At 47.2% G+C, this 22,079-nt stretch overlaps 1 protein-coding gene across 1 annotated transcript in view; it reads left to right on the plus strand.

Moving 5' to 3' along the window:
• The window catches only part of LOC139051845 (uncharacterized protein DDB_G0283697-like), a 154,224-nt gene that overhangs the window by 24,054 nt on the left and 108,091 nt on the right, over positions 1-22,079 (plus strand). Inside the window, exon 2 of the mRNA XM_070528863.1 lies at positions 13,278-13,853. Within this exon, the coding sequence (XP_070384964.1) occupies positions 13,278-13,853 (576 nt within the window). The remainder of the gene's footprint in view (positions 1-13,277; positions 13,854-22,079) is intronic.

The following is a 22,079-nucleotide window of genomic DNA, read 5'->3' on the forward strand; positions in this document are numbered from 1 at the left end:
TCTCCACCCTTCGCCGTCTCCTGACGTCACCACCTATACTGCGCCACTACGATCCTACGGCCGCAACTGAGGTGCACACAGACGCCAGCGGTGTCGGCCTCGGTGCTGTTCTCGCGCAACGAAAGCCTGGGTTCGCAGAGTATGTCGTCGCATACGCCAGCAGAACGCTCACCAAGGCTGAATCAAACTATAGCGTCACCGAGAAAGAATGCTTGGCAATAGTCTGGGCGCTTGTCAAGTTCCGCCCTTACTTATATGGCCGCACGTTTGATGTAGTTACGGACCATCATGCATTATGTTGGTTGTCTTCGTTGAAGGATCCGTCAGGTCGCCTTGCCCGCTGGGCTCTTCGACTTCAAGAGTTTGACATCCGCGTTATATATCGTTCCGGACGCAAGCATGCCGATGCTGATGCACTGTCGCGGTCACCACTATCCACCGAAACTGCGTCCATATCCACTATAGACCTTCCATTGTCAGCTCTTGACGTCGCCACCGTCTCCTCTGCACAGCGCCACGATCCCTGGATCGCTTCGCTTCTTGACATTTTATCCGGGGCACCCACTCTTTCGACCACTCGAACTCTGCGACGCCAAGCTTCGCACTTCAGCATCCGTGATGGCCTCTTGTACCGGCGCAACTACTCGCCAGATGGTAGGAAGTGGCTCCTAGTTATCCCTCGAACGCTTCGCTCTACAATCTGCGCTTCCTTTCACTCCGACCCGCAGTGTGCTCACGGTGGTGTCTTCAAGACCTATGAACGCTTACGGAAAAGGTACTACTGGCGCGGAATGTTTCGCTTTGTCCGCAAGTTCATTCGCGGCTGCCACGAGTGTCAGCGACGAAAAAAACCACCGCATCCTACCGCAGGTTCATTGCAGCCCCTTCCATGCCCAGAACGCCCATTCGACCGCGTTGGAATTGACCTTTATGGACCTTTACCTTTGACCACGGCCGGAAACCGATGGGCTATCATTGCTGTCGACCACCTTACACGATACGCCGAAACCGCTGCTCTTCCCACGGCGACAGCACAGGACGTCGCCTCTTTCATCCTGAGGCGTTTTGTGCTTCGGCATGGTCCTCCTCGCGAACTCCTCAGTGACCGTGGCCGCGTATTTCTCTCCGATGCAATTCAAGCACTTCTCCACCAGTGCAACATTGTACATGGGACGTGTACTGCCTACCACCCTCAGACGAACGGTCTCACTGAGCGGTTTAATCGGACTCTGGGCGACATGCTTGCGACACATGTTGCATCTGATCAATCAAACTGGGACCTGGTTCTCCCATTTGCGACATACGCGTATAACACCGCTACGCAAGTCACAACCGGGTTTTCCCCCTTCTTCCTTTTGTACGGTCGCCAGCCAACGCACACTATCGACACGTTGCTGCCATACGCACCAGATACCTCAGAGTGCACGCCCGTGTCAGCAGCGGCCCGTTACGCTGAAGATTGCCGACAACTAGCCAAGCGCTTTACTACAGCCGACCAACAACGCCAGAAAAACGCCCGCGATGATGATCACTCTCCGGCAGCAACATTCGCTCCTGGAGCACTTGTGTGGCTGCTTGTACCACCCTGCGCCCCTGGCTTGTCGTCAAAACTGCTCCCAAATTATCATGGTCCCTACCGCATCGTCGAGCGTACTTCCCCCGTAAACTATGTCATTGAGCCTCTTACGCTGCAAGGCGACCGTCATCGACGTGGACGTGATGTTGTTCACGTAAACCGCCTCAAGCCGTACTTCGACCCTCTTGTACCCACCTGTTAGATCGCCAGGATGGCTCCACCTTTCTCGACGGGGGCAATTGTAATGAAGAAAGGAGGAGAATGGCATACCGATCATCATCAAGAACAGAGGGCACGAGACCGGCGTTCGAAGACCACCATCTTGCTCTCCGCGCTCACTGTTCCGAGCTACCGCCCGTTTGTTGGACTCGTCCAATAAACCTCTTTACATTATTATTATGTCACCTAGGCGGCTATGACGTAACCATAGTCCCAGACCCCACACGACATGCTGACGCATGGCACAAAGAATAGCGGATTAGCTGGTAATCGCTTTCGGAGCTCCGCACGGGCGGTGCAGTATTAGAAGGTTAACGGAAATATGTTTATTTCACCTAACTTGGGTGTGTGACTTCTTTTTGACGGAATCATGTGCAGAAGCTGTGAAAAATTAGAGGCTTACTGGAATCGAATTTAGTGCAGCTGCCGCATCCGATACAAATGTCGCGCACGAGTATATCTGAAGTTATTTCTGTGCATCCTAAACAATTTATTTAGGAAATATTTTGAAATCATTGCCCTCACAGAACAGGAATGCGAAGTCGTACTAAGTGACTCGCAAACGGCAGTAAAGAATTATGCCAAAGGTCGAATTTCCAAGGAAGCCATGTCCATTCTGGCCAAAGCGGGCAGATCCAAAACCGCGAGCTCGAGGATCATATGGTTCCCCGCGCACGTCACCACGGAAGGCGACGCGCTGCCGAACCTAAACGAGACGGCGCACCGGACGGCGCGAGACATGACCCGCCGCGCCGAACAGGGCAACGCCTCTCGCACGATAGCGAACACTCCTCGCCCAGAACGGGACAGGCTCACACGATACAACGACATCACCAGTGCATATTTGAACGCCAGAAGGATATACCCACCGCCGAGTCCCAAATTAAACAGGAGGCAGGCCGCCGCCTGGCGACAACTCCAGACAAACACGTTCCCTAATCCATTCCGTCTCAAACGCATCTTCCCAGATAAGCATCAGGACGACACGTGCAAATTGTGCCAGGAAGGACTAGCAACACTCAAACACATGCTGTGGGAGTGCAATGTAGTTATAGGAGGGATGGCAGTTACTCCGGAGACCCTGTCGTCGAGGAGGGCCGCCGCTCTGCGCAGCTCAGACCTCGGAATCCAGACGTGGGCAGTCCAGCAAGCCCGTGAGGCGGCGTTGAGGCAGGGCCTTGACGTTCCTCCGTGGGAGACCTGAGCCCGGGTCGCGTTAAACCTTGCCGGACGTACAAGAAAGTTGTATCCATCCATCCATCCATTGCTTTAGCCTGAACGGTATTTTGCGCTGTGGCTCAGCACATTGCGCGGAATTTTCGTAATAGCTCAGTTTTAGGAATGTCCAATGACCATGCTATGATGCACTCACGTTGAATATTCTCTGGAATACAGGGTTGCCCAAGTGCTAGTTGGAGAAGCCGTTTCGGGAACCCATTTCCCTCGCATGACGGTTACTTGCATGCTTTTCCATATGAGCCACACGAAATGCGATACAGGCCACCTTAATGCGGAAGCAATGTATGCCTCATTACACGAAAAATCCGTCGGCCTCTACGTGACCGAGCGATGGTGCTAAAAATGGCCGACGGCGCAAAGGGTAAAAACACGTCAAAAGATGCTCCGTTGCCGTCCAATTTCTCACAGAAGTTCATGTAAAGAAAGTAAGTTAATGGCACTGAAAATAAAGTCCATTACGTTTCAGTCGGGCTGGGAATGGAGCCCGGGCCTCTGAGGTGCGAGGCGAGCACGCTTCCCCGACGCCACAGCGGCTCCACGATTCTGATTGGCTAAATGTGTGGCCTAGTGCGCACGTCACTGCACACGCAACATTGCGGCCATCTGGATGACTAAAATTCTGGCCTAGTGAGTGCGTCATTCGGCATGCGACGGCGCAGCCGGTGGGAGGAGGTGGCGCTACGTCATGACCCTATTGCAGAAACCAGTGTCTTCCGGTGTGAAAGCAGCGCGTTTTTGGGACTGGATCCTACTGGGTACGCTGGCGCTCGCTGCGACTCGCTGGGACAACAGTGACAACGCTGTCTAAGAGGTGGGTCACACTGGAACAGACGCTAGTTCCAGTGCCATGACGCTAGGGCGCACTGGTTTGTGCTGTACAGGCGCTGGTCTCGCTGCAGTTCGCTCGTTCGCACTGCAAACTGCACTGATTGTGTTTGTGCCGTGCAGGTTCCAGCGCGCGAGGACTACCGCTGCTGCATATTAAATGCTTTATACAATTTCATCGCTTGGTACTAGTCTCTTGTCGTAAATAACGCTATATCTTGGGGTCCTAAAACCCTCTTTCGTGTCGCGGCTTGGAATAAAGGTGGGTGAGCTGCCCTGTTTATTCATGGACATTTGGCACTGAAGATCAATTTCATTTCTTTTTTTCATTTTCCCTTTTGACTAGGCGGATAGCTAAATTCTTTAACGAAACCACGCAAACGCAGAGGACACAGCGTTTTTTAGTAGGTCGCACGTAACATATGACTGGGAGTTGTTGCCGTTGTCGCAGTGTTGTGGAGTGGACATCAAATGCACAAGTCGTTCAGACGCGCGGGAACGGACCCCGAGTTCGAAGGCTACCACTGATTGATATTATCGCACCGATAACAAAGCTGACCTGATTCGTGCACTTCCACTTTCCCTATTGGACAAAAAAAAAGTTCTGAGGCTCAAATACACACATTTTAGCTTTCGCCAGCTACCCGCGCCGAGATCGGTCTCAACCGACGCTTAGGCCTACCGTATTAGCCGAATCCAACTGCACGCTATTGGTGCGTCTAGGCTCAGGAATCAAGAAGGCTAACAAAGAAAAATCACTCTATATTTCAGCTTTCGCGTCGGTGTCCTTAAATAAACCATTTTTTCGTGTCTACAGTGCCAGCACAAGAAGCGAGGACCGCCGATGTGACGCGTCATAAACACAGGTATATGTGCTGTCGCCGAAAGCTCCCAGCACTAGCCTGCGCTTCTTTGACGAAGATATATGACTAGACAGACGTGTTGACTGAAAGGCATGGCTGAACTAAGAGAACGTTGTATATCCATCGCCTGAAGAACCAGAAACGGCTATCGAAATCGGCAGTAACAGCCCATACAGCGTCCCGCTTCGGTCGTTCATTAGGGCTTTTTTCTAAGTTGAAATATTGATCGCACGTGAAAATTGATGTGGCATTTCCGAGCATGCTACTGAATACGTACAGCAAATTTTTCTTTGTAGTACAGGTGTGAGCTTTATTTGCTGGCCGATAGCGCATCTACCATGCCTGTGCGAGACGCAGCTTAGCAAAACTAAATCTACTTCTCGATTTTGACATGGAAAATTGTCCATTCACGGCATTCTGCTTGTGTGGCGTAGCGGTAAAGTACCGGGTTTGGGATCGGTAGGTCGGAGGATGTAATCCTGGCCGGAACACTTTTATTTTTACGTTTCTTTTCTCCTTTTTATTGCACTAAAACGCCCTCTGTTACTTTCTCTATTCAAAAAATATTGTAAGCACTATTAACGTACTTCGTCGTTTTCATTTGTACATAGCCATCATCATCTTCCCTCTTCTTCGACTTCTTCGCGCGTGAGCTGCGGGCGCTGCCTTTTTTGGAATAAACAGCGCTGGGCAACTTGATCGGTCTCGGTATTATAAAGTGGTGGAGGTACGTCAAGATCCCGACGTCCTCTCGCGTTCCCGTCCTCCCTGGAGCTCCGTTCCGGTCGCCGCCTGCACCCAGCTACCCCTACAACAATGGACACTTCCAACCCCGGCCCTTCCGGCGCCTCTAACCCTCCCACAGAGACGACCCCGCCTGCGGCGCCCTCTTGGACTGTGACGAGCCCTCAGCGCGATCCCCCTGTCTTCGCAGGACTCCGCGGTGATGACGTAGACGATTGGATCGACCACTACGACCGCGTGAGTTCTTGCAACAAGTGGAATGACACCCAGAAATTGAGGCACGTCGCCTTCTACTTGACCGGTGTTGCAAAGACGTGGTATTTCAACCACGAATCCGACATCACGGATTGGTCCACGTTTACCTCGAAGCTGCGGCAAATCTTCGCTTCCTCGTCTGGCCGTGCAGAAGTCGCCAAACAGAAGCTGGGAACGCGGCGCCAACTTCCCCAAGAGTCTTACACATCATACATAGAGGATGTCTTGGCTCTGTGCCGCCGTGCGAATCCTAGCATGACGGAAGCCGAACGCGTTCGCCACATCTTAAAAGGCATTGGGCCTGTCGCATTCAACGCCTTAATCGTGCAAAATCCGGCTTCTGTCCAAGACATCACTTCAACGTGTCAACGCCTCGACGAGCTGCAGTGTATTCGTCTTCCACATGACAGCAGCGATCCTCAGGTTCCCCATTCTCCAGATCTACGTGCTCTTATCCGCACCATCATCCGCGAAGAGCTTCACCTACAAGACCTCAGCCGTCCACCTGCTGCCTGCGCCCCAACCCCCACCTTCGACTTGCGCGAGGTCGTAAAGCAGGAGTTGACAGCGATGACCACGCCCACGACGCATCTTGCTCCGGTAGCGCGCTCCACACCTACCTACGCGGATGTTGTTTCGCTACCCACCCCTACCGTGCCTTCCGTGCCTTCCGTGCCTACTGGCGTTTCCTATGACCATTTGGCTTCGATGGGACCCAGAGCACTTGCTGCGCCATCGTACCCTCAGTGGCGTCCACCTCGTCCGGTTTGTTTTTACTGCGGTATACGCGGCCATATATCCCGCTTCTGCCGCCGGCGCCAGCAGGATGAAAGGCGAGGCTATGCTGAGCACGAAAGAGACCGCACTCGCCGATCAGCCGACTACTATTCCGGACCGTACTCTTCCCTGCCACAGCGTTCTCCGTCTCCACCAGCTGCTCCCAATCTGCCTCATAGTTCCCGTTCGGCCAGACGTCGTTCTCCATCCCCTTACCGGCGCTCTACATCACCGCTTCGCCCCACTTCCCATTTTGTCGACCAGCACTCGGAAAACTAACTGTTGCAGTTTTTGGAGGGGAAACTGCTTCTTATCGGTCTTCAAAAATTCCTCCTGTTCGCCCGGCCAACATGCTTTCTGTGACTGTCGAAGGTGTTCCCGCGTCAGCTCTCATCGATACCGGTGCCGCCGTTTCTGTTCTGCGGAGTGATCTGTGTTCGCGGCTCCGTAAAGTAAAAACGCCTTATCTTGGACCTATTTTGCGTGGTGCTAATAATGCATTCATTCACCCTGACGGACAGTGTACTGCTCGTGTTCTCATCGACGGCATACGCCACCACATCGAGTTTCTCATCCTTCCAACGTGTATCCATGAAATTATACTGGGTTGGGACTTCCTACATTCTGCTTCAGCCGTCATTTCATGTAGAGAGGAAGTTGTCCACATCACGGATACAGAGCTTGAACCTGTTGCGGACTCTTCACTTTCATGCGTGAACTTGACCATCGCTGCCGACTACGTCCTGCGTCCTGGTCACGAAGACGTTGTAGCCGTAACATCCAGTGAAATCGCCGACGGAGACGCCCTAGTCGCCCCTTCTTCCCGCTGTACTTCTCGCGGAATTCTCATTGCCACCTGTCTCGTCCGGTTTTCACGCGGCTGCGCCCTTCTGTCTGCTTGCAACACGACCCCAGATCCTGTGATGCTGCCCAAAGGGATGACTGTGGCAACCCTCGCCGACACTCAACCTATCTCTCTAGTCACGCTTTGCTCTTCTTCATCGCCAGCCCCAACCTCAGGTTTGGATGATTCTTTCCCTCCTCCAGCCGTTCTTGGTTCTGACCTAACAGCCGCGCAGTCCGAAGCCCTAATGGTGGTCTTGGCAACACACAAAGCCTGTTTCGACAGCTGTTCCCCTGTGTTGAGCCAAACTCCTGCGGCTACACACCGCATCGAAACCGATGGTTCCGCTATTATACGACGACGCCCCTATCGTGTATCGCCGTCCGAACGAAAGGTCATTGAACAACAGGTTGCTGACATGCTTGCGCGGAAGATAATACGCCCTTCATCTAGCCCATGGGCGTCTCCCGTGGTTCTGGTAAAGAAAAAAGATGGCTCAGTTCGCTTTTGCGTGGATTATCGAGCGCTCAATAAGATTACACGCAAGGACGTATATCCAATCCCTCGAATTGACGACGCTTTGGACACACTACAAGGGGCGGAGTATTTCTCCAGCCTTGATCTTCGGTCAGGATATTGGCAAATTCCGATGAACGAGACTGACAAAGAAAAGACCGCATTCGCTACACCGGATGGCCTTTATGAATTTAACGTGATGCCTTTTGGCCTTTGTAATGCTCCTGCCACATTTGAACGCATGATAGACAACGTCCTTCGTGGTCTAAAATGGAAGACATGCCTCTGTTATCTGGACGATATTGTCATCTTTTCGTCTGACTTCAGCCAACATCTTCATCGATTAGACGAAGTTCTCAAGTGCCTTGCGAATGCTGGTCTCCAAATCAATACAAAAAAATGCAAATTTGCAAGCAAAACAATAAAAGTATTGGGCCACGTCGTCTCAAAAGCTGGCATCCAGCCTGACCCCGAAAAGATTAGTGCCGTTCTTCAGTTTCCTCGCCCCCAGCAACAGAAAGATCTACGTAGTTTCCTCGGCTTGGCGTCATATTTTCGTAGATTTATACGCAACTTCGCAGCAATAGCAGCTCCTCTACACAAGCTACTGGTTACCGGTGCCTCTTTCACGTGGACTAGCGACTGCGAGTCGGCTTTTCAAGCTCTCAAGCGGCATCTTACTTCCGGACCAGTGCTTCGCCACTTCGATAATCGTGCCCCCACCATACTCCATACTGACGCAAGCGCACAAGGTATTGGCGCAGTACTTCTGCAACGTGATACAGAATCTAAAGAGCAAGTCATAGCATATGCCAGCCGAACACTTTCTCCAGCTGAGCGGAACTACACCATTACAGAGCAAGAGTGCCTGGCTATCGTTTGGTCGATTCAGAAATTTCGCCCATACCTTTACGGCCGCCACTTCACCATCGTCACCGACCATCATGCTCTGTGTTGGCTGTCATCAATGAAAAACATGTCAGGACGCTTAGGACGCTGGATACTGCGCTTGCAGGAATATGACTTCACTATAACATACAAGTCTGGAAAACGCCATCATGATGCAGACGCATTGTCTCGCTGCCCACTCTCCCTCTCTCCCGGTAACGCGCCGTCGTCTTTCCAACCACGTCGTTCCGATGATACGCTTGCCTCCCACCAACTCTCGATAACTAACGCCCCTGGACCAAGTTACGCTTTCATCACGCTCTGATTTCGTCTCGCTTCAGCGGGCCGACTCCTACTGTCGAGCTCTCATGGATCGCCTTAGTGGGTTCACCGAACCACCTAACAGCCGCTTGCGACGCCAACTTCGACAATTCCGCCTGCAAGGTGGCGTGCTACACCGCTACGTTTACCACCCAACAGGTCACCGGTGGGTCCCAGTTCTACCTCGCTGCCTTCGCTTGCGGGTATTAGAGGCACTTCACGACGATGTATCGGCTGGCCACTTAGGCTTCCACAAGACTTACGACCTCATAAAGACCCGCTGCTTCTGGCCTGGCCTATCAACAACGGTGGCCAAATACATTGCCTCTTGTGCGTCATGTCAGCACCGCAAACGCTCGACATCCCCTCCTGCCGGTTTACTACAACCTCTCCCTTGCCCGGACGCACCTTTTGAATTTGTTGGCATTGATTTATATGGTCCCTTGCCATTGACACCCTCCGGTCACCGTTGGATTGTCACTTCGGTCGACCATTTAACAAGATATGCCGAGACTGCCCCTCTGCGATCCGGCACCGCTTCTGAGGTCGCCGACTTTTTCTTGCGCGCCATCGTCTTGCGCCACGGGGCTCCTCGCGTTCTTCTCAGTGACCGTGGCAAGGCGTTCATTTCACAAGTTCTCGAGGAAGTTCTTCGAGCCACTAATACCGTCCACAAATCTACTTCTACTTATCATCCGCAAACCAATGGCCTTACTGAGCGCTTCCACCGTACGCTGTCTGACATGATTGCCATGTACATCCGTCCTGACCACACTGACTGGGATAAAATTCTTCCTTTTGTGACATTCGCATATAATACTGCTATTCAACGGACTACCGGCTACAGCCCTTTCTTCCTTGTGTATGGACGATCTCCTTCCACCATATTCGACAGAGAACTATTTTTCGCACCTTCTTCGCCTAACGCGTCGCTTCCAGAAGATTTTGCTGCCCGAGTTGCACATTGCCGTCAAATCGCCCAGCAAAGCACGGAAGCTACCCAAGCTGAGCGCAAGCGTTACTGCGACAACAAACGCCGTGACCTACGTTTTCACCCAGGAGACCAAGTCCTGCTTTGGACTCCAGTCCGCACCCCAGGCCTCTGTGAGAAGTTCCTTCCACGCTACATTGGTCCGTACACCGTTGTGCAGCAAACATCTGCAGTGAACTATCTCGTCCGCCCAGTACACTCCGTCACTGACCGGCGCCGCCGGAATGCCGAAATCGTTCACGTGTCGCGGATGAAGCCCTTCACTCCCCGTTTAGATAATCTCTAATCTGCGGACAGGCTGGCCGCTTCCATGACGGGGGGAAGTTAGTGTAAGCACTATTAACGTACTTCGTCGTTTTCATTTGTACATAGCCATCATCATATTCCCTCTTCTTCGACTTCTTCGCGCGTGAGCTGCGGGCGCTGCCTTTTTTGGAATAAACAGCGCTGGGCAACTTGATCGGTCTCGGTATTATAATATATACGGTGTCCAGCCACCGCGTATTTAACACGCTATTGCTGCTTTTCGCAACAGTAGCCAGAGCATCCCAGTGCGCCGCGCCTGCCCAGTGCCCCAGCATCCAGCGCGCGCCACTGGGCCCATAATCCGGCGCACTGGTTACTGGGTACTGCGTTTTGCAATAGGGATCGTAACAAGCCAACAAAGACACCAAGGACAGTATCGCACGCGTAAGGGAAAACGTGGGTTCGTTCCCCACCTGTGGCCGGTTGTTATTCTATCCACGTTTATTTCCGTGAATTTATGTTTTTCTTTAGATGAAATAATAAGTGCACGCTATTTCCTTAGGGCCTTTGTTGTATTCTTGTGATGTTACTGATAGTAAACGGGCCCATGGTTTCCAGTCTTCGCGTTCACAGACACAAACACGTTTTGGCTGTTGGACCAGCCAAAACATCAGTAAAATATACAGAGCAAATCCAACGTAGGTAGCCCTATCTTTTTTCTTCCTTTTCCCACCGAGGCCAGCGTCGATTCGGTAGCCACAACTATATATATATATATATAATAAGTGAGAGAGAGAGAGAGAGAAAGAGAGAGAGAGAGCGACCTACGTTGGATCCTTGCACTTTATATTTCTGTATATTTTGCTGGCTTAGAATTATGTAAGCGTTCTTCCAAAATTCCGGTACGCTCGAGGTCATGAGGCATTGCGTATACAGGGTGGCCAGTTTCTCTAGAACAATCCATAATCCTAATCCATAAGAAAGGGGACGCCAAAGACTTGAAAAATTATAGACCGATTAGCTTACTGTCAGTTGTCTACAAACTATTTACTAAGGTAATCGCAAATAGAATCAGGAACACCTTAGACTTCTGTCAAGCACAGGACCAGGCACGATTCCGTAAAGGCTACTCAACAATAGATCATATTCACACTATCACTAGCAGGTGGTAGAGAAATGTGCGGAATACAACCAACCCTTATATATAGCTTTCATTGATTGCGAGAAAGCATTTGATTTTGTCGAAACCTCAGCAGTCATGGAGGCATTACGGAATCAGGGTGTAGACGAGCCGTATGTAAAAATACTGAAAGATATCTATAGCGGCTCCACAGCCACCGTAGTCCTCCATAAAGCAAGGAACAAAATTCCAATAAAGAAAGGCGTCAGGCAGGGAGATACGATATCTCCAATGCTATTCACAGCGTGTTTACAGGAGGTATTCAGAGACCTCGATTGGGAAGAATTGGGAATAAAAGTTTATGGAGAATACCTTAGTAACTGGCGATTCGCTGATGATATTGCCTTGCTTAGTAACTCAGGGGACCAATTGCAATGCATGCTCACTGACCTGGAGAAGCAAAGCAGAAGAGTGGGTCTAAAGAATAATCTGCAGAAAACTAAAGTAATGCTTAACAGTCTCGGAAGAGAACAGCAATTTACAATAGGCAGCGAGGCACTGGAAGTCGTAAGGGAATACGTCTACTTAGGGCAGGTAGTGATGGCGGATCCGGATCATGAGACGGAAATAATCAGAAGAATAAGAATGGGCTTGGGTGCGTTTGGCAGGCATTCTCAGATCATGAACACCAGGTTGCCATTATCCCTCAAGAGAAAAGCATATAATAGCTGTGTCTTACCAGTACTCACCTACGGGGCAGAAACCTGGAGGCTTACGAAAAGGGTTCTACTCAAATTGAGGACGACGCAACGAGCTATGGAAAGAAGAATGATAGGTGTAACGTTAAGGGATAAGAAAAGAGCAGATTGGGTGAGGGAACAAACGCGAGCTAATGATATCTTAGTTGAAATCAAGAAAAATAAATGGGCATGGGCAGGACATGTAATGAGGAGGGAAGATAACCAATGTTCATTAAGGGTTACGGAATGGATTCCAAATGAAGGGAAGCGTAGCAGAGGACGGCAGAAAGTTAGGTGGGCGGATGAGATTAAGAAGTTTGCAGGCACGGCATGGCCACAATTACTACATGACCGGGGTTGTTGGAGAAGTATGGGAGAGGCCTTTGCCCTGCAGTGGGCGTAACCAGGCTGATGATGATGATGATATTTTCCTGATGTTTTGGCTCGTCCACCAGGCGAAACGTCAGTAACACACACACACACGCCATATGTATGCATAAATCGAGTCCGGAAAGCTGGTCGGGCCCCAACACCCCTGTGAGAATGAGAACATTCCGGCTATGATAGCGGTCAAGCAAATAGTGGTACCGACTGTATGCAATATACTAATAGCATTTCAGTACGTTTTAGTATTTTCTTCACAAAAACGAACGACGTTCACACTTTAAATAAACTCGGCAAACATTGAAGAAAAGCAACTAAACTTCGCATTTCACATATTGAGATTGCTCGAAAGTGCTGGTCCACAAGCAAGATAAACGGAAGCCCTGAAAACATGAAGGAATTGCATTTCCCTAAATCTAAACACTTGTAAGTAGTGGTGAACAAGTCTGATTAGTGAATTTCCATCAAAACTAATAACAAAGCGTATTTCCATATGTTTAAAAACAACAATGATAAGGTTGCTGATATCGTGATCAGTGACAGGAAGTTTTAATTAGCACTAGAAAGTAGTTTCTTTAGCACAAGCGAAATGTTGCTTGCGTGTCATATTTCTGAAGATATTTAGTCCTAACTTTTGGTGGCTCTTTTCCATGTGGACTCAAGATATGAAGGAAACGACGCTCTTTGACGAGGACCCTGGTTTAAGCGGTAGTGGTGATGACCATGAAGACTACGGCACAGACATCAATATCGAGAATCCAGAGGAGCGCGTCACCAGCGCACGTCTTTCGAGAAAAGAAACCGCGGCTACCCGGAATACACGATCTACCCCGGCAGTGGAAAACACCTGGCCAGCTTTCTCTACTGCGCCGACACCGAGCCCAACCACACCGAGCTCAACGACACCGAGGCCAACAACACTGAGCCGAACAACACCGACACCAACCACACCGAGGCCTACCACACCGAGGCCAACAAAACCGAGCTCAACCACACCGAGGCCAACCAAACCGAGGCCAACCACACCGAGGCCAACCAAACCGAGACCAACCAAACCGAGACCAACCACACCGATATCAACCACACAGAGACCAACCACACTGAGTCCAACCACAGTGAGCCTAACGACACCGAGCCCAACAACACCGAGTCCAACTACACTGACGCCAACCACACCGAGTTCAACCACACCGAGTTCAAAGACCCCAAATTCAACGACACTGAGCTCCACAACACCGATTACGACAACACCGAACTCAACGACACCGAGTACAATGCCAAGGACAAGAAGTACGCCTGTTCCAGGTGAGTGGAAATGGTTCTGAACAAACTACAGTTGCTAGAAGCAGACAGCAAAATATATACTGTTTACAGTACCATATTGCGCGTGAGGGCCACCACAGGAAGAAACGGCGCAGCAATCTTTATCATGTCAAAAGTAGAATGACGCGATATCACTTCCCCATGGCAAGAGTGCGCGCAGCCATTTTATCCCGCGATTTAGGAGCTTCACTATGATCATAAATGCGGCCTCTTGTCAGCCAATAGTGCTACTGTTGTATTTATCATCATCATCAACAACAACAACAATTAATTTTTCCTTAGGGGCGCCATGTGAGATATTACATAAGGGGGAGGGGGCAAAAATATTTATACAAAGACCGAAGGAATGGTCATGTACAAAGCAATAGAAAGCAACGACAACCGAAAAGACACTAAAAGTGCGCGTTAGAAATGCAGATTTTTGCATGATTGGTTGATAATACGGATGGTTAGTAAGTCTCGAAATTTCGAAGGGTTTCGCTCTACAACAACGCATCCCCGAAGCGAGTCTCATTGCTCTATTGCATCGGGAAGGGAATATTTGTTGAAAGCATTAGTAGAACCATGAAGGCATTGGATACTTAATGAATTGAATAGACGATGTGATGAGCGCACGGGTGGAAATAAAAGCGAGGAACGAAGGTCAGGAAAGTTATAGTACAATTTATGGAATGTGCGGAGTTGTGAAATTTTACGTCTCAATATTAAAAGAGACAGACAATAGATAATTTCAGGTTAGTAACGCTGATAGTGTTGTCATAATTCGATAAGATAAAACGAGACGGACGATTTTCAGTAGCTTCTAAAGTGTCAATCATGTACTTTTGAAGTGGATTCCAAATTGTAGACGCGTATTCTAATTTGGCACGGATAAAACTTTCATATGCTAGTTTACGAATCGATGGAGGAGACAAGGGCAGGGGTCTTTTAATATAGCTACGGGATCTTGAGACATCGGCTGTTATTTGTAGAACGTGGTTCGACCAATTTAGTTTGTTAGTGATGATTTTAAAGCCAAGGTAGCGGTAAATGTCAACCTCAGATAAATTCACAGAGCTTAAGAGTATCGAAATTTGGATGGAAGCAGCTTGACTGTGAGCGAAGACTTCTGTGAGGCAGCGCTAAATATAAGAAATCAACGGAGTATGGCAATACACCGTACAGGCCTCGTTACAAATGACTATTCGAGGGAGAAAAATGTTACGGCTACGACCTAGATAACGATGTTGTCTACGAAATAACGCCACGAAACAGCAATTCCGACTCTCGAGTTCTTCGCTCAGCTCGTGTCTTACAGAACTCGCGATAGCGAAACGCGAGGGGAGATGCTTGCACTTCATCGAAACATGTTATCTCCGTTGTATTCAGTAATAGTCGCAGTATATTTATTAAAAGGGACACATTTTATTCTCTGGTTGATGACACTGATGTTTACTTAGTAGCGATAGCTGAAACTTTGTTGACTAATAAAATAACAAACGAGGAATTGTTTGACTACCGTAAAAATACGTCATGTATCGGAATGACCGTAGTGACAGAATTGGGGTTGGTGTATTGCTTGATGTTAGTAATAATGTTGAGTGCTCTAATGTACCGATAATCACTGAAATTGTATATGTCTGCTGTTGTTTACCCATTAGTAAAAAAAAATGATATTAGGCGTTTGCTACCGGCCACCCTTGAATAATTCGTTTTGTGATCACCTGCATGACTGTCTAAATCAATTAACCGTAAGATTCCCCGGAACAAAGATAATTCTTATGGGCAACTTAAACTTTCCTAACATAAATTCGTCGAGCAGATGTCCCTTCTCTAACCCATCATCCAGTGAGGCGAATCAGTTCATCGCTGTTGATTCTGAATTTACCTTAGTACAGACGGTCGTTATTTCAACACGGGTATCAGGCATTACGTCATCATTACTTGATCTCGTGCTGACATCATCAGCTAATATATCTCTGATAACGAACTTACCTGGCCTTAGCGACCACGATACATTACATTTTACAATCACGATGTCATTACCACTGAAACGTGAACAATTTAAGCAAATCAAATATTATAAAAAAGCTAACTACTCTGCAATAAAAAACGAACTTTCTTCCTTTCTTGACACGTTTCTACTCTGCCATCTCAAGCGTTCTGTCGAGAAATATTGGCGTCTCTTTAAAGAAAAAGTACCTGATCTAATAAGTCGTTATACTACAGTCCGACGTATATGTTCAAATAGTAACGCACCGTGGTGTAACCCTCACCCTCATAGAGTAAATAACAAAAAGAAACGCCTATTTCGTATAGCTAAATGGTCAATAAATCCTGAACACTGGTTCTCATACAAATCTGCTGCGGCCACGTACTTTCCAAACTTACGGTGTGCGAAGTTTTCCTACTACAACGTTACCCTTCCCAAGCTACTGAAAACTAACACTAAGGCATGGTCGAGCTCTAATATTTGGGGTTTTACGTGCCAAAACCACTTTCTGATTATGAGGCACGCCGTAGTGGAGGACTCCGGAAATTTTGACCACCTGGGGTTCTTTAACGTGCTATGAGACGAGACAGCACGACGAGACGAGACAGCACGAGAAAGATCACTCTAACTTCACTAACTGGGAAAGCAATTGCCGCCTACTAATGCGCTGACGTGCTAAATGACACGTTCGTACAGGCCATTTCGCCGTCTTCACATGTTATTCCTTCCCCCGGGAAACGAGCAAAAAAATATCCCCACATTGACCCAATAGCCTATAATAGTATCGACATTAAATCGATTATAAATAAATTACAGTTGAAACATTCTGCTGTGATACCCAGCTTCTTTGCATTACTAACGACTTGCATTCCAACTTGGACGCAGGATTTCTTACGGACTGTATATTTCCTGATTTCGCTAAAGCTTTTGATAAAATACACGACACGTTACTGCTATCTAAACTCGGAGCACTAACTATTGATACTAATGTACTTCATTGGATATAAGCATTTATAACACACCGCATGCAATTTCTAAACGCCAATGAAGTTAATTCGATTCTAACACCCGCCAGATATGGCGTTCCACATGGGTCGGCGCTTGGGACGTGGTTGTTTTTGATCTACGTTTACGATCTACCTGATAACACTTCGTCTAAAATTTGTGTTTTTGCAGATGACTGCGTGATATATTGTAAAATTACTAATGACGCTAATATTGCATCTCTTCAGGACGATTTAAACGCACTGCATAACTGGACTATAAGATGGCGCATGCAGCCTAACGTCAAGAAATGTACATCGATTTGAATATCCCGTACTAATGAAACTTGTCCTGCCTATATGCTTGATAACATTCCTTTAGAAAGCATAAGAAACTACAAATATCTGGGCGTCCACATTATCCTCGAAGAACCATATCGACTTTGAAACGAGCGAAGCTAATCGCACACTTGGATATCTTCGCAGAAACTTCTCGCTCGTATATCACTCAAACATTTGTTATACACTACATATGTCCATCCACAATTGGAATATGCATAATCACTATGGGACCCATATCATGACATCTCAATTAAGTGCCTTGAAAGTGTTCAGAATCGCTCCGCTCGGTTTATACTAATTACAATCCTACGGCAAGCGTAACACACATGAAAACTACACTGAACCTACCTTCGCTGTTAACCGGGAGGAAACAATCACGCCTATGCTTATTTATGAGATTTACTACCACAACGCAGCGCCTCGGTCGGCATGGATTAATCCAGCACCACTCATCTCCTCACGTTGAGATTATACGCGTAGAGTACATGTGCCTTGCTCTAAAACACAAACACGTTCGCAATGATTTTTACCAAAACTTGCAACGAATGGAAGGGTAGGCCAGGATCTATTGTTAGTATAAGTAATCTTGTTCAATTTACAAATGCTTCAGTTAAGTACATTTAAATCATGTAACTTGCGTTCAATATGTCATGTGAATTTTTCTTGTATAAATACTATATTTGCAACTTAACTATGCAGGTATTGACCTATCATTTCCAACTTGTGTATTGAAAACTGTATCAAGAGATTTCTATGGTGAACTACCGCTATTATTTTTTGTTTATGATGTGTGCATTAGTGCGCTAGTATAATTTGTCATTGTTACTTACACTGTGTCTATTCTGTATATAATTTTTTACCTCCTTTATGTAGGCTCTCCCCTCTATAATGTATGCTTACTCTGAGAGTACTGTAAATAAGTAAATAAATAAATAAATAGAGTGTTCACGCGATACATGCATTAACTTGCATTTGGAAACATTAAGTTCCATCATCAAGCGTGAGTACTACTTGTCAATAGAATTTAGGTGATTTTGAAGAATGGGTTGGTCAGTGTTAGTAGCGACACGACGGTAAATAACAGTCATCGGCGAATAGGCGTATTGTAGCTGATATATCTGTTCGGAGGTCTTTAATGTGTATTAGAAAAAGGAGTGGGCTGAGGACGGATCCCTGTGCTACACCCGATATTTCTTTGGTAGTATCTGAACAGCGAACACCAACACGGGTGAAATGGAGGCGATCTGTCAGGAAGCAGGTGATCCATGATAGGATTAGTGGGTCGAGGTGAAGGCACGAAAGTTTCGACACTAGTCGATGACGACGACGCGATCAAAAGCATTTGAAAAATCTATGTAAATTATCTCAGTCAGAAATGAAGAATCTAAGTTTAGTTGGAGATCTGTGGTGAACTCAAAAATTGTGTTTGGCATGATAAGCACGAACGGTGCGGTTTGCTAAAGAAAAAACAATTTCTCTCGCGGTGGGACGCTGCATGGGAATATATGATATGTTCTAAATGTTTACTGGCAATACATGTTTACGAGATTGGGCGATAATTAGATGGGTCGGAGTGTTTATAAGATTTAAAGAGGGGATTACTTTGCTTAGTTTCCAGGCTTTGGGCATAGTATCCTCGCTCATAGACTGGGTAAAATGATTTGTATTATCTGGCTAGAAATGACGTTAGCATATTTCTGTATCTTCACCGGTATGTTGTCAGGTCCATGGGAGATACATATTTTAAGTACATTGATTAGGGTCGCGATACCTTCAGGAGTTACCTAAATGGTAGGCATTTCAGTGCCTCAAAATCTTGGTAAAACAGGAATGTTGGTTGAAAATTTAAAAGTGAACACGGAAGAGAAGTATGAATTTAAGACGTCAGAACGCTTTTCAACTGGAGCATCGGACCCACGAGGATTACTTATGGTAGTGTTATGCGACTGATTTCTACTTGGTGCGAGTATTTTCCAAATTTTTTTTTTGGTTTACACGGATGATATTGAGAAGATCCTGGTGAGAATTTTTTTTTGAAAGCTACAGAAGGTTTTACTGACGCAGGCAGTTGAAATGTTTCTTCGATTTTGTGGAAGAACCACTTTTTTGGCACTTTGGATAGGCGGAAAGGCACCACGAATGCAAACAAAGGGTACGTAATTATTGAATAAGCGGAGTAGCTTTTGCTTATACAACAGCCAGTTTCCGTCAACAGGCTTGCTCAAAGCAGTTTCTTTTAGGTATTCACAAACATATTTAGTTCACTCTTCATTTTGTAAAAGTCAGTTTTATTGTAGACCCATATTAATTTTATTGAAGGCTGTTTGACTGGCACGAGGATATCCAAATAGAAAAGGACAATGCTTTGATCACTCAGCCCAATGACTCATGCTGACGACGAAGTGAGGACCAGGCCGAGAGTGTTTGAGCGACGTGTAGGAAAGTTTACTGTTTGTGTAAGCTTCAAATTTGAGTCTAAATCAAGGAAATCTTTTGACTGGTGGGACGATGCTGTTAGATTGTCCCAGTTGATATGCGGAAAGCTAAAATCACCCAAAATAGTAACAGATGAGAATCACAATTTATTGTTAGTAGTTGAATCACATTACAAGTATTCAGTATGCCGAAGGAGGTCCCATAGTCAAAGATTGTATCGGGACCTCTTGTCAAAGAGCAATTATTATAGTAGACATCTCAAAGCAACAGTAGCATATAATAAGGAGGTACACAAGCAGCAAGAAAAGAATGGTTACAGAACAAAATACAAAATTGATTACAAATAATAAGAAGGTTTAGCATAGCTCATGGTTGCAGGAAAAACTGTGCGGGAACAAAATATCAACAGTTTATTTACAACAAAAGAAAAAAAAGAGAAATAGAAAGAAAGCGTGCAAAGACCGACTACAGTAATCTTTGACGTTAATCTGTGAATAAAAATGCATTTTAGTTCGCTTTTAAATTCTGATAATGGCCCTGCGTTCTTAATTATGAAAGGAAAAGTGTTCCATATTGATATGCAAGTAAATTCTACAGTCTGTTTACCATAGTTAGGGCGGATTCTTGATAAAATAACGTTTTTATTCAACGCATATCTGGTCCTACTATCAATAATCATGTTATATGGTGAAAATGGGGTCGATGACAGCTCATTATGAACAAATATGTAGAAAAAAATACCTAGGTTGTATTGAGCGAGTCCGGAAATGGAAAGGATGTTATTCTCATGTAGTAGGGAAGTGGCATTAGAAAACTGTGGAATGTAAGTAATAATTACTTTGGCTTGGTTCTGAACTGTTTAGGGAGACGCAATTTGACTATTAAAGGTGTTTACCGCTCATATAGTAGTTAGCACGTGACAATCGAGAGGTTACATCTAAAATGACAGAGTTAAGTTCGTCGATAAAGGAACGGTCACAATCGCGTGGGCGATCACAAGATATGAGTATGCATGTGCATGTCCGCACGGATATGTGCACAAAAAGAATTTTCTGAGTATAAATGTTCGGGAGCTGGTAACAAAGAAATGCCGTTTTTCGTGAAGACAAGAACGCCACCACCCCTTCGTTCCTACCTATCGCGTCTGAAAACAGCGTAGGGGGAATCTGCATGCAGTAGTTCGGTGCGATATAGGTCAAGGGTCAACCAAGACTCAGTGAAATTGGCCATGCCTGCATTATTGTCATCGAAAAGGGCTTCCACGGTATCTTTCTTTGACAGGTAACTACTAACATTAGCCACTTTAACACACAGGATGTGATTGCGTGATGCGTGAACGGTGTTTAGTAGCGGCTGGGGGGGGGGGGAGTGTTGGGCAAGCCTGCAGTGATCGCTGCATTTAACGTCCACAACTAAGGCGGATTGCGCGTCATAAAAAAATTGCCTTTCATCGATCTCAAGCTTATCGAGTTCTACCTTGAAAGTGGAGGCGTCGTTTTGTTTTCCATAGGCGTAGAACTTTTCCCTTGGAAGGCGAATACGCGATGGAAAATTCTCGCGCATAGAAATTGGCGAAACCTTTAAGCTTTGGCCCGGCAGACAGAATGCTGAATGCCCGACAGAAATCCTGAATCATTTCCGGCGCCGGGGGTCGCTTTGGTCGGCGGTGCATGGCCAGCACGAAAAAATGTTGGGGGGGGGGGGGGCAGTGAAGCCCCATAAGCCCCCCCCCCCTCGCTGGCTACGCCCCTGTAATACAGGTACGGTCAAACAGCGCGCTGGCATCATATTTATATCCGCTAGTGCAAAAGTGACGGGTTACTTCCGTGACAGTACTCCTGGAAGCCGCATGATGGTATGTTTACACGCTGTAGTTGCAAAAGAAAAACGCTCCACAGTGATATACCTTTACAAAGGCTGACAACATCCAGATCGTGTCATGCAGCCATATAGTTTGATATCTAAAGGGGCGCTCAACGCGCTCGTTGTTGGACTTGCGTTCCGCCCGGCGCGAAAATTTGACATCAACATCTTGGGCAGAAGGAAAGGGACGAGGGTACCTTGGAAAGCAACGAAACAGAGAGGAGGTGAGTGGATGCAGAGCGCCAATACTTGGTGCCCGTTATCACTGTGACATTAGTTAGCCAAGATATATGTAATATGGTAGCGAAGACGCCGTAGAAGCCCATGCGTCCTGCGATGGCGGCTAGTGGAGGAATGGCAGAGCCGTCTGCATTTCGCGGGGCCAACTTGACGGTGAAAAAAAGATCTGCGTTTCCGTTCGAGACTTGTTGCGCCAGGTCGTCTACTGCTCGACTGCGCCAGCTCACATCACATCGCATATACATAGTCTACAAGAGGAAGAAATGAAGCGTAAGTAAGCAGGCACGTACGCAGGATTTTCTCGGGGGGGGGGGGCAACCCAAGGTAACTTTTCTATGCAAATGAGGGGCAGGGTATTTGCACTAGTTCAAA

The sequence above is a fragment of the Dermacentor albipictus genome, unplaced genomic scaffold (genome assembly GCF_038994185.2).
Source record: "Dermacentor albipictus isolate Rhodes 1998 colony unplaced genomic scaffold, USDA_Dalb.pri_finalv2 scaffold_15, whole genome shotgun sequence".
Taxonomy (NCBI): Eukaryota; Metazoa; Arthropoda; class Arachnida; order Ixodida; family Ixodidae; genus Dermacentor; species Dermacentor albipictus.